This window comes from Pezoporus wallicus, unplaced genomic scaffold (assembly GCF_028554395.1).
Source record: "Pezoporus wallicus isolate ANWC-B61680 ecotype Strahan unplaced genomic scaffold, APGP_CSIRO_Pwel_v1 contig_4191, whole genome shotgun sequence".
Taxonomy (NCBI): domain Eukaryota; kingdom Metazoa; phylum Chordata; class Aves; order Psittaciformes; family Psittacidae; genus Pezoporus; species Pezoporus wallicus.
Window position 1 is genome coordinate 56,332 of NW_026641383.1, and position 13,459 is coordinate 69,790.

The 13,459-nt window shown below is 42.1% G+C and overlaps 1 protein-coding gene across 2 annotated transcripts in view; it reads left to right on the forward strand.

The window, feature by feature from the left end:
- COMMD1 (copper metabolism domain containing 1) overlaps positions 1-13,459 on the forward strand; it is a 78,369-nt gene that overhangs the window by 49,374 nt on the left and 15,536 nt on the right. Inside the window, exon 3 of one of the 2 annotated variants that reach the window (XM_057423310.1) lies at positions 6,947-7,061. The exons of the other annotated variant lie outside the window; for it this stretch is intronic. Coding sequence (XP_057279293.1) covers positions 6,947-7,036 — 90 coding nt within the window. The 3' untranslated portion in view covers positions 7,037-7,061. Of the gene's footprint in view, positions 1-6,946; positions 7,062-13,459 lie in introns of those variants that run through there. 2 annotated transcript variants of the gene reach the window in all.

A 13,459-nucleotide genomic window follows, 5' to 3' on the forward strand; every position in this document is an offset into this window, starting at 1 on the left:
TCCTTTTCCTTCTAGAAGGGAAGGATGTTTTCCTACAAAATCCGGCTTCTCTCCTGTTAGCTTGCTCAATGCCTGGTAAATAAAGAGTAGCAGGGGGAAAGCATCTCATGAAGAAGAACTGGAACAGCATCTCCTTTATTTTCAGTCTTTAAATTTAGTACCTTTCAGCTTTGCTACATGAAAAACACGGACCTGATGGCTAAAACTTATTTTGCCTTACACTTTATTTATTCAGATCAGTCTTTGGCTTGTTCACGTGGGAAGAATCGGGTCTTCTATTGTCTTCTGGGCACTGAATTGCAGTCCTTGTTATAGTGCCTCATTATAAAGTCACATCTCCCAAGAAAGACCTTTTTGTCTGGTAAAGTGCAGCAGGCCAAAACCCTTACTAGCAACGCAGTCAGGCCAGCTGGGCAGCAGTTGCAGACACTTGGGGTTTTGAGGCTTTGCCTGATGGACTGCGATGGTATCTGATGGGGGCTGTTTCCAGATGGTATCTGGTGTTTCCATCCGCTTTTTGCCAACTTAACTATCAAGATACTGATGCCTGTTACAGTTTACAAATGGGTCACTGAAAGAGGTTTCAGGGCAGGGCATATTTTCCCAGGGAGAGGGCTTGTTTTTTCAAAGGTGTTGTCCGCCATGCAGTTGCACCAGAGCTTTGTCGAAGTGTCAGGATGCCATATGGTTCCTCAACCATCGTATAGCCAGGTCACCTGAAAAGCTGTAGGGGCATTTCGTGACTTGGAGCTGTGCTCAGAGTGTGACCCAGTCCAGCCCCTCATAACAGTGTCAGGGCCCTGGGCACGTTCCTGGCTTCCACCACGAGGGAGGAAGGCTTACGTCTCCTGCCGTTCAGATAAACGTAATTAGTTTGGACATAGATTTTTGAACAACGCACATTAATTGTGTGGTGAGGCTTTTATTGGCTATTATGTGTTTGCTTTTGCCTCATGAAGCTACTCACGCATCGACACGATCCTTTGGTTTAAGAGACGGGTTTATTGGGCAGAAATGGCATATTGCCATCCTCTGAATTACCTCAGACACACCTCAGCAGCAAATCTTGCTCCTCTATTCAGAAAAGGTCTGTGACAAGATTGCAATCTGTGCCATTCAGAGATGCTTTTTCCTCTTGTTCTGCTGGGCTTAAGTCCCCCATGTACATTTTCTTGTGCTGCTAGTTAACAACATTCAAAGGTTTTCAGGTTGCACATCCAAAAGCTGTTTCCATCGGTGTCTTGGGCTTTTGTTGTTGTTTATGAACAGCAAAAAAGCTGAGGTGAACTACAGTTTGTCCTGCCAGATCCAGGCTTTGCATGCAGTTAGGGTTTCAGACTGCTGTTGAGAAGGAAAAAGCAGAATATCTGAAATTTCATTATCTGGCTACTCCAGAAATGAATCCAACAAGTGTTCTGGAAAGTTCCCATCACAGGAGTTCCATTCATGCGGAGTTAGTGGTGAGCATTAAAGATTACAAATTATTTGTAGCTCAAGATATGTTTTACTCAAACACTGGCTGTGCTGTGCAAGGGCCACTCCAATTCATTTCAGGTTTCGAGCAGCAAGCACAGTGCTGCCCCTCAGCATCAGTATATGCCTGGTTTGAGGAGATACGCGAGATGTCCATCACCCATCCCTGAGATGAGAAGCTTAATTTTTTAGGAGGCTTTTTAATACATTTTGGGACCTTTCAAATATGGGGTTTGTTTCCTGTAGCTTGCTGGCTGTCCCATAATCAAACTCTAACAAGTCTTCTTTGCCACTTGTGTTATTCTTTTTAATAATATGCTGGTTTTAAAATGGGTTTCATTTGTATTTACTCTCAGTGAACACTTTGAGAAGAGAATTAATCTTGTCTCAAAGAAGTCAAAAATGTTCAGGACGGAAGTCAAGGAAGCAGTGGCTGTGGACTGGTTTGCTTCATTGCATACACCATCACACATGTTGAACATGCATGTTTTGCTCTTGAAACTTGTTAACTGTTGGAGCATGGCTCCTTGTGAGCTCAAGAAGATGCAACACAAACCACTACTGCAGTCTAAGTGTATGAATAATACTTTATTAAACTACATATAAAAAAACTCTTGTGAACAGAGCAGTTGTAGCTGAATAGTGCATGGTTAGGGTCCAGCAAAAGCTGTATTTTATGAAATCAAACAAAATTGTAACTTAGGCATTTACAAACTTGGGTTTTATTACTTCTAAATGAAAGTACCTATTGCTAAGAATTATCTTTATTACTTTAGTGATAAATCTTACAAAACGCAAAAATATTTCATGATTACTGTTATTCAGAAAATTTGGAATTCATTGCAAATTTCGGGAAATACTCTGATAATTCCTGTTTATTAGTAAGCTTTGATAAAAAAGTAATTCTTACCCCTTCAAATGATACTTAATTCTAAAACTTAATTCTTAAAATTAGCTGTGGGTACTGTCTTTAAGGAGGGAGAAACTGATGGTGTTCACTATTTATCCAGCTGTCTTCCCACTCTTCCCAAGAGTACTGAAACCATATGCAAATAACCACTTGCACTCCATTTGACATTGCTTTCATTAAATCCATCTCTTCTTCCTCTTTAATTTTCTATCTTCAGACACTGGTTATTCTCTTCATTTTTGGGGCCTTTCTGGAGAAGCTTTATGGCTTGTCCCTTACTGTAAATGATAAATAAACCATTGTAAATTCCTGTTAAACTGAAGACTGATGGATCTGCTGTTAATAATTTCTACTTCTGACAATGTATTAGGTAGAAATGCATTGTGTAGCATAAATCACGCATATATTTCAAAGCAAGAAACATGCAAAGTACGTAAATTCCAAGCAAATAGCTTTGCAAGGGTGCATATTGGGATTTAATAAGGGTTGTTCTTTGACTATGGCTACTCAAAAAGATTCTTTCTTATTAGTATGTCAAGTAATACAAGCAGTAGTATTTGGGCCAAAATAAAGCAGGTCAGGGAGCTTCACCTTTGGAAGGTGAAGTTCTGTCAACAAATGTGGTATCTTTAAATAGTGCAGCAGATGGACATAGTAGATTGGTCATCTGCAAATTGGGGTTGATTTCTATGTTGATTTCTGGGATTTGGGGCTAAGATGCCGAAGTCTGACAATGAAATCAGCTCTATAGAAAAACACCTATAACAAAAGTTTCTGTGACATGTTGGGCATGAATAAACCATCAGGTTTTATTACTAGGAAATACCTTGGTAGTGGAAGAGGGAATTTTTGAACATGGAACTTGAAGTGAATGTTTAACAACACTTGGAAGAAAAGCAAATTGTTCAAGTGTGGATGCTTTAATGAAGAGCCACAGTCTTTTCCTGTGTTCATTCTGTATTTTTCACAGTCATCTGTTCCTTAAAATATTTTCAGTTTGGGGTTTGTTTTGGAGCTTCTTTGGGATGCTCAGTGACAAGCTTCCGAGGGAATATGTGTAATCCTGTGCTTTGAAGAGAGTGTCAGCAACCAATAATCCGAGAGTTGAGGCTGAACTTGTGGAATTGTTGACTATAATATGTCCTACCCTTTCAGATACTTGAAGAGCTAATTTACAGTTTTCTGGCTTTCAATTCCAACACCATATAGTTCAGGCTGCTGCACTCCTCTGAGCTGGGACTCCATTAGGAGCCTGTAGGATTGGTAGTTTTGAGGAAGATAAACTGCTATTTTTGTTTCTAACTCCTTTGGCAGGCAGAACGTTCAGGGGATAAGGAGGGAGCGATGCTTATTAAACTGGATCATTTGTTTTGGTCAAAACTCTCTTACAGGCAAGCTATATTTAGAGCTTTATCTGCAACATGAGTTCACTGAGGTGTTTTGAAGCTCATTCCAACAGGAACAGGGATTGTTTTACCACCAAATGTGAACAACTTTGTTTTGTAACTTGAAATCTGTGTTTAGTTACTCTGTGAATGGCTTTGTGGAGCCCAGTTATAAGAAGATTCAGCGCATAGATGTCAGGGGAAGCTGCTAAAACAAATGCACCCAGGAGGCAAAATTGAAAAGGCTGTGGAGATGTCTTGTGCCTTTGTTAACATTTATGGCCAAAAATAACTTTGCTTTTCACATTACAGAATATTGATTGTTTTACAAAATTTGCTAATGATACAATCGCTCATCTGTGTTTAACCGCATGGATGAATAAACCCAACCCAGATGCAACATCAACCTCAATTAAACATAATAAACCTTTCATTAGCAGATTCCATAGACCTCCGTTTCCTAACGTTTTTAGAACAAACATCTTGACAAGCATCAGTAAGCAAGATGAAGCTTTCTGGTGATGCTAAGCTAATTTCTTTTGTGCAGAAAAAGATCCCTTGGCTGGGATCAGCAAGGGCCCAAGCAATAGGCTGCAGCCCAGGGGCTCTCAATAAATGAAAGCAGGGGTTTCTCTTCTCTCTCACCATGCACCTCTTAACCCATACACTGAAATTCCCAGATAATATTTCATGGGTGGGTTTGCTACCAAACTCTTGAAACTTAGCACATTGAGTGCTATAATGATTAGGATATTGATTGCTTTGCTCTGCCAATCTTTAACCCATTAGATTTTCCAAGATGTGCAAGTAATAAGTGTCCTGCTTTTTCCAAGAAACAAACTATTGACAGGTACTTCAGGTCTTAAGAAAAACAAGCTTTTGTAGCTTAAAAAACTAACTGTTGCTAATGAAACCTTCAAATGAGAGTAAAATGCATTGGAGCAAGGTACTTACACATCAGCACAGGGCATTACACTGGCACTTCCTTCCTCTACTGAGAATATCCAAGTCTTGGATTAACTAAGGTTGCCAGCTGTAATAGCATATGTTTGTAGTCTCAGGTTTGGATTGTATTTTGGTTTTCTGTTTTTTAATGGATGTGGAAAGAGCACTCCAATTAGAGCTCTAGTTTCAAAAGCACATGGTGTAAAAACTGAAAAGCAGAAGAAATCTCTTTGTCAGGCCAGTGCTTGGTTGATGCTCCCATGCACCCATGGGCATCCCTTAAAAAAGAAAACCAGAAATAAGTGAAAAGGAAGTAATTCCTTCAGGTTCCTGGAGGCTCCAGGAACAATGTCTGGAGCTGCAGACAGGAGCCGGTCCCTTTGTTTTTAGCTCTGCCTGTTGTTTTTCCTGGTGATTAGTGATCAGCCCTCTGCAGGGAACTTCAAAGAGCTTCAAAAGCCACTTGCTTTTTCCTTGATTTGGATGGGAGGAGGGACGGGATTGCTTTGCTCCCCAGACTTCATTTTCTGAGGTGGCAGGTCTCAAATGCATTTTTTTCCTCTGTAGATTTGAGGATGTGAAAGATTCCTTGGCCATAATCTTGGGTCTTCCATATTTCTTCGCCTTCCTCCAGGGTTTAAGATGCAAAGCCTACCTTGCAGCTCTCAAAATACATCCAAGCTTGAATTTGGCTGTTAGCTACTGTTGCCAGCTTGTATTGATCTCTTGCTAAACCATGGCTTAAACCCAAGTCCATTTACTTAAAAACAAGTCCAGTTGTAGTCATCTGTCAGAGACGATTGATTTGTGATGTTCTTCCCTGCTTCTTTACAATTCTTTTTCTTTTCTCCAATGGAAATCAATCTGGATTTATGGTGCCATCATTAATGGATGGTAAATACATCTAAAATTTATGTAAAGCTCAGTCTGAAGGATAAAAACAAAGTGTTACACAAACATTCATGCAAACATTAATTCATCAGCAATATAAACATTCTTATTCATGGCAAGCATCATCTCATCACCTCATCTCAAACATTTTCAGGTTCTTTTCCTTACAAAGAGGGAACTACAGTAATATTTTTGGAAACCTGATTATATACTAGACATACTGATCAAGATGAGATCCACATACAGTCCTGTTTCCCGTAAAGTTTGCAATCTTACACAAACTGTTCTCACACTGAATGTGTTATGGCTGTGTATGAGTCTGATGCTACATCTACAGTGTTTAAAGTAAAGCTGGATAATCCATGAGCAAAACAGGGAGGGCATTAGAGATTAAATGGAAGAATGACTACTGATGAACTGCTGAATTTCTGGTTTTGACACTCTAAAAGTAGTTACTCGCCCTGTGAACTGGCATCTTTGTTTCAAACAACCAGACCGGCTCAGGCATTAAAGCAAAAAGCTTTAGTGGCTCTTGCTGTGGTGGGATCCACATTACTGAATTAGGGATGTTTACTTGCTTGTGTAGACCGTGCAGATAGTGCAGAACATAGAATTCCAGTAATAAACCCAGCCCTTGATTAGATAGTTAAAGCATAATCATGCTTACTGTCCTCTTCATGTGAGTGGGGTGCTTTGTATGTGCCTTCCTGCCTGCCCTTCTTAGCACTAAGGAGAAGGGCAATTTTAAGAACTTGTTGGGGTAAGCAAAAGGAAACTTTTAAGAAGCAGATGAGGAAGTTCTCCAGCAGAGTAATGCAGTGCCCTGGCTCTGTCATCCTGCACTGGGAGGTAGCAGCTCTCTGATAGCCCTTTCTTAGAACGGGCCATCAAGAAGGAGCCCTCCCCAGCCAGGAACAGTGATTATCACAAGCAGCAGAACTCCTGAAAGGCCTGATGTGTCAGCCCGATGCGTGTCGTTTTATAATGGTTTAACACAGTAACAAACCTTCAAAATCATGCTAAGGTATTGAAGAGTGTTTCTGAGATAGGAGATTTTATTCCAAGGCTGCTTCAGATTTTGTTTTTCCTGCCCAAGTTGTATTGTTCTTCATGGAAATGAAGTCTCAGATGGTTCATTTAGACGCTGTGTCACGTCTGCTTGTTTGCCCAAAGAAAGAAGAAGAAAATACATGCTAATTCCGTTTTCTTCAGCCAGTCTTTTATGTGTGCTAGGCAGTTACATCTGTAAGTGCCTGATGTTAGTGATGTAAAATGAGCACTGAAGGCTTTACAGGGGCTTTCTTCCCTCCCAACAAGAAACATTTCTGTATTTGCTTCAAAGAGTGCTGCCTGGTTGTGTCACCTACAAAAACAGAATCACAGAGTGGTTAGGGTTGGAAAACATCAAATGAAAAGCAGCAAATGCACCTGAAAAAAAGAGTTTTTTTCTGTGGACCAATTTGGTAAGTTGGAAAATGGCTGTAGCAGAGTTTTGTAACGACTGGCAAATTGTCTTCTCCCCAAAATGAAACCATACCAGCCTTCATTTACTGTGAGCTGCTACACTTAACTAGCTCTAAGGATGGACCAGTTCTCCATTCTTTGGCCTTTACATGGTTTTTCCCTAACAACCTTTTTCCTACTATTGTTTTCTTTTTGCTACACCTGTTCTTCCCCCCTTCTTCATGCAGAAGCACATTAGTCATTGTACATGTGGCTGAAAAAGTGCCTTTTAAAAAGCTGCTTTTAGCTGAGGTATAAATATTAACCAGACGGTGCACAAGTAGCTTCTTAAATACTGCTGCTATTAAATGCCCTGGTTTTGCATTTGAGAGGGACTAGTCTGCTGTTATGCACTTGGAGATGCTTGATACATTATTTAACATCTTTGTTGGGGACATGGCTTGAATACACCCTCAGCAAGTTTGCTAAAAATGCCAAGTGGAGTGATGCTGCTGACATTCCTGAAGGAAGGGATGCCACCCAGGGGGACCTGCAAAGGGTTGGAGAGGTGGGCAGTGCAAACATCATCATTTCAACAAGGCCAAGTGCAAGGTCTTGCCACCTAGGTCAGGGCAATCCCAAGCACAAATACAGGCTGGGCAGAGACTGGATTGAGAGCAGCCCTGAGGAGAAGGACTTGGCGGTGTTGCTTGAGGAAGAGCTCAGTATGACCCAGCAGTGTGTGCTTGCAGCCCAGAAACCAGCTGTGTCCTGAGCTGCATCACCAGCAGTGTGATCAGTAGGTTGAAGGAGGGGATTCTCCCCCTTTACTCCACTCTGGTGAGAGCCCCCTGCAGTCCTGCATCCAGCTCTGGTGCCCACAACATAAGAAGGATGTAGAGCTGTTGGAGCAAGTCCAGAGGAGGCCACAAAGATGCTCTGAGGGCTGGAGCAGCTCTGCTGTGGAGACAGGCTGAGAGAGCTGGGGTGGTTCAGCCTGGAGAAGAGAAAGCTCCAGGGACACCTTAGAGCAGCTTCCAGTGCCTAAAGAGGGCCTACAAGAAAGCTGGAGAGGGGCTTTTGACAAGGACCTCTAGGGACAGGACAAGGGGAAATGGCTTTAGCCTGACAGAGGGGAGATTGAGATGAGCTCTTAGGCAGAAGTTCTTCCCTGTGAGGGTGCTGAGGCCCTGGCACAGAGTGCCCAGAGAAGCTGTGGCTGCCCATCCCTGGCAGTGTTCAAGGCCAGGTTGGACAGGGCTTGGAGCAACCTGCTCTAGTGGAAGGTGTCCATGCCCGTGGCAGGGGGTTGGAACTGGATGAGCTTTAAGGTCCCTTCTGACCCAAACCGTCCTATGAAAATGGACCCTAAAAATGAACAGCAGTATTAGGTACAGAAGTGACATGATCTTAAAATGAGTATAGCACGTGCTGGTATTAATCCCCTTCCATATGGTCTTGGGATGGGGCCTGTGGCATGGGATCATCTTTTTTGAATTGTGGGGCTCAAAATACTTTGCAGGATGTACTGAACCCTTAGGAAGCATCACACACAGGTGGCTCCAAAGCAGAACTGTGAAACAAGTTTTCTTAGTTAACTCTTCCTCATCTCCTGACAGTGGTTCAAGGATTCCAGAGTAAAACATGCTACATTAGGTGTGTTGAGAACGTGTTGTAAGAAATGATCTCATTACCAGACTGCTAATGGAAGGCAACAAAGGGAGATTAAGCAGAAGAAACAACTTCCTGTTTGAAACAGTAAATGCTGTTCTTCTACATTGTTTTTTTTTTCCCTGCTCTCTTTGCTGTGATAACATAGTCACCCTGTAAGGGGCACATGTATTGCAATTTGAAAGTAAAGATGAATTAAACATATATCAAAGTCAGTCCCAAGGCAGGGTATTGTAATCAGAGTGGCACGTGGTGGTCCTCTCTGTTTCTGTAGAGATGGAGAAATGAGTTATGAATCAGAAAAGCTAAAACAGAGGAGCTTGTGATATTGATGATGTCAGATCAATACCAGACAGGGTATTCCATGGGTGTGAAAAAGAGGAAGATGCATAAGATGTAGAGCTAGGTTTAATCCTCAGCCAGCTGCTTGTATAGGCTCTCAATATGGGGCATTCTGGACTGCAAACCAAAGTATAATGTTTAAGCCAACAGAAAGAACAGCAAGCTGCTCTTCTCAGGCCTCATTATACATTTATAATGTTTCTGTGCTTTTTGCACTGTCATTAGAGCTGTTCACCACTAGACAATGACAGCAGTCACATCTGCAATGCCAAGAAGTTCTTCAAGGGGATGTGTCAGATATAAATCAAATGTAACACATTCAGATTATTTATTTTCAAGGTCAGGTTGGATGGGTCTTGGAGCAACCTGCCCTAGTGGAAGGTGTCCCTGCCCATGACAACAGGCTGGAACTGGATGAGCTTTAGGGTCCCTTCCAACCCAGACCCAAAAAGGGTGCCACATTTTCTGAAGAAGAGATGTGAAACCGAGCTTTGTAGAGGATTTGTATTTTCCACTTAGAAAATGGTGCTTCCCGCTGTCAGTGAAGAGTCCCAAGATGCCTGCTCTGAATCACACTGAGACAAGCCATGTCAGGGGGAGCCTATGACACGAGGAAAAAGTAGATCACAGACTAAGCACGAAAAACTGCAAATTGAAAGGTATCTTTAGGGAAAAATATCCCCCGGGGTCCACAGTCCAGATTCCCCAAGCCTTCTTTGAGAAAACCCTATGTTTTTTATTTTCCATAAGTGAATTCAGACTGAGGTGAGCAACCACACTGTTTGCTTCCCCTCTTTTGGAGCTGCCAGCTGAGGGTACATGTCTGCATCTGCAGCAAGATCTTGCTGCAGCAGTGTGTCTCTCAGGTCACTGAGAGTATGGGGAGGGTTGATGTAACTAAACTCCAAACATATTTGGGGTTTGGGGTTTGCTGGGTTTGGGTTTTTTTCCTTAAAAAAAGAGAACCACCCACAAAACCCCCTCAGTTTTGCCCTTTGTAGCTGAAAACCAAGAGGATAGTGATTAGAGCTTTTACCTCAGACAGAAAATTAGTAAAGCTGCTTTTCTGGCCATTTTATCTGATAGCAATAAATCTCATCAAGCAGAGTTCATCTGGCCTTAGGGATGTGGCTATTCCAAGATTGAAGAACTTCAGACAGTGCTACTGGTGCTTTAGATGCAGGTACCAAGGTCTTTTTGCTCCTGCGGTAGTTATATTTTAGTGGGTGAATCTGCAGAGATAGAACATTAAATGCTAGCTCCTCATTATAGTCAGATAAATGGGTTATAGCTGGGGAAAAGTATGGTGATTCATTTTTTAATGGAAAGAAATGGCTTCAGTTCTGTTCTGTTTCTATCTTCTATCCCTGTGCTGTCATTTAAAAGTCTAATCCCAGTTTTAGACACTGCGGGGGTTTTTATTTGAACTTATTTCCAGTGTGAGTATTCCTCTCAGGCTGGTATTTTTTGATGTTTAAGATTCTTGTTTAAAAATAAAAAGTATGGAGCTTGGAGTTTAACACAGCCGGGTCAGTAAATAAGCATCAGTTTTCAGTGTTTACATCCCCGCATCCTCCACATTCAGAGCTCCTGAAGGGTTTCTATATTTTTATTGTCCCTTACTGATGAAGTTGTCTCCACTTATTCTACCCATTACAAAGGGGTGAGCGGATGGTCCAGACGGCCTTTATTGTCTTCATCCTGTTCATGAATGATTCAAAGAACAGTATCCAGTTCCTGGAAGCTCTAGGGCTTCATTTTTAATTTTGACTAATTGTTTTCTTGAAATAATGAGCAGTGATGACTCCAGAAGCCACATTCTTCTGGCGCCCTGGTCATTAATGACTCACTGTATCTTTAGTAGCAGCTAAAAATACACTTCACCACAGTTTTAAAAAGTCCTGGTCATTTTGCTCACAAAGGATGTGTAACGTGTGGTAGGAATAATGGAGTTGTTGTGTTTGCTTATTATTTCCTATTCATGACCATTTTGAGACAGAGAACCCAAGGCAGCCAAAAACTAGCAAGAAAAAGGGGAGTTGCATTGGAGGACTGGTCCAGCTGGAAAATACTGTCTGAGGTGTTAACATGGCCAGTGACCCTCTTGCCTTCTCTTTAACCCCTCTACGGTGATGCAGTGCAAGTACCACACCATGTTTTTGAGGTTCATTTTTAATGGGAACACGAATGCTAATCCCATCTGTAGTCCTTTGTTCAGGAAGACTTTGGTTTTCTTGGAGATTTCATGGCACACGCTCAAGAGCAGCGCTGGAGGACAGTGGAGCGAGGAGAGCGCGTTGTCCATCCATGGTACCATGTGAGAGAGGCTTCCAGCAAGGGAAATGTCTCATCGCTTGTCTCAAATGATTCACAGGCAGGTCTGTTCTCATCCCTATTTGGTTTTTCTCTTGAGGGGAGGTCATGTAGAGCACTCCACTGTCTGAACTTCAGACACATCCATGAAGCTGCTGCTAAGGATTGACCACTGAGTGTGACTACAGGACCAGACTGAACCCAGGCCTTAACCTCTTTGCAGCAGCACAGGATTCAACACTGCATGAGAAGAGTTTCTTCTGGGAAGCATCTCTGAGACATTTTTCATTATGGGTGTGTTGTTCCGATTTTATAACACACTGAAGATGTGTTTGATTTCTTCATGTGACTGAGTTGCTTTGTTAAAAGGTATGGTGAAAGTGAATTGTTTTGGAAGTTACTCTTGTGTTGTTACTTTTTTGGTGCAGAGGATACTTATGGTGACCAGTGTCCTCCCCTGCTCTTCTGCCACAACAAAAAAACCCCAAACAGATACCCATCGCTGCCACTGCACTGGTTTGAAATGAGAAGCTGGGGTCTGTAATGTCAATCTAAAGTATTTTATCAGCATTTAATTACAGTCCTTTGTTAAATGGGTGCATACAGAAGTAGCACAAACTCATTAAATGGTAATGCTGAGTTCTCATCAAGAACTTGATTATTGGAGAATCAATCAAAGGAGGTAAAATATGCCATCTTTACTCGCTGGTTACTTCAGGAGCTCTATCATGTGAGCACCCTTTTTATAACCCAGGTTGATATCTTAGAAAATATCTTTACCTGTCTATAACTTGTTTGCAAAACTGTTAATTGGGCTTGTGGGGAGAAAGGCTGTGCCAAATGTAAAGCTGCTTCCCAGCATCCTTCATCTCAGGATAATCCATTTATCCAAGGAAATAAAGCTACATTTTATAATGTCCAGTGGAACATTACCAAGCCTACAGTGGAGCAGAATGAATGCAATGAGCCCAGCATGCCACCATGTCTGCTTTTCTTAGAACTTCTTAGCTATTTATCAGACTTGGTTTTCAATTTGTGAGTGAATTTAGTCCTCCTGAAAATGAAATACCACTTTTGGCTTTGCATTATGCAGAACGCAGGCAAGCTCAGGCCGCAGCCTTCACTGCCCAGCCCTGCCAGTGCACCTCTCCCCGTGTTCAGTGCTGTCTGTGCATTGTCCTGTGCTCTTCCTGCAAATGGTTTGGCAGGCTCCAGGAAATTAATCACTATGGGTTTGTGGTAGATACAGACAGCAGCTAACATGAGTTGAACCCACCCTTGTTAATTAATACAGCAAGATGAATTTGGTTTTACATCTCCAGAGGGGAGGCAAAATGATGCTGCAGAGGAGTCATCTGGATTTTGTAACCCTCTCTGAGGTCTGTGTGTAAAGATCTGTGAAGGAAGGGAAAAGCAGGGTGCAAGTGTTGGATGATCAGTGAAAATCTCCACTGGGCATTCAGCAACAGTTCAGATAAAAGCAAGCTTAAAGAATCATAAAATCAGCTAGGTTGGAAAACAGCTTTCAGATTATCAAGTCCAACCATTACCCCAGCACTGCCAAGACCTCCCAGGAGGACGTGTTTAGTCTGATCGCATGAACAAGGAGGAGGTGAAACACATCGTACTTCTCACAGTCCCACAGCAAGTGATGACCTTACATCTACCAAGGGGAACCAGTCACAAATCTTTCATTTTGTTGATGCAGGAGAAATAGGCTGTGGCATACAGATTTGCTGCCAATGAGAAGTGCATTTGTTCTGCTAAATGCTGATGTCCAAACTGTGGATGCAGACTGAAAAAGAAAGGTTGCTGTTGTGGAGAGAAAAAGAGAGACTTCTCCTCTGCTACAAAGATACAGAAGGCTTAAATGAGCTATTCACATCATCTCTGTTTTCCTTAGGAGGAGTGGTTAAGTTCCTTTGTATTTCATCGCCCTCTCCTCCCCTTGCTCATGGGGAGAAAAAGAAAGAGAGAACCAATTAAGTATCTAAGGTGGAGGAGCTGCAGCTTTTCTTTGTGCAGAGGTATCTCCAGCTCTCACTAGCTTATTTTCATATTCAGTTTTCATATGCCGAGCGGATCA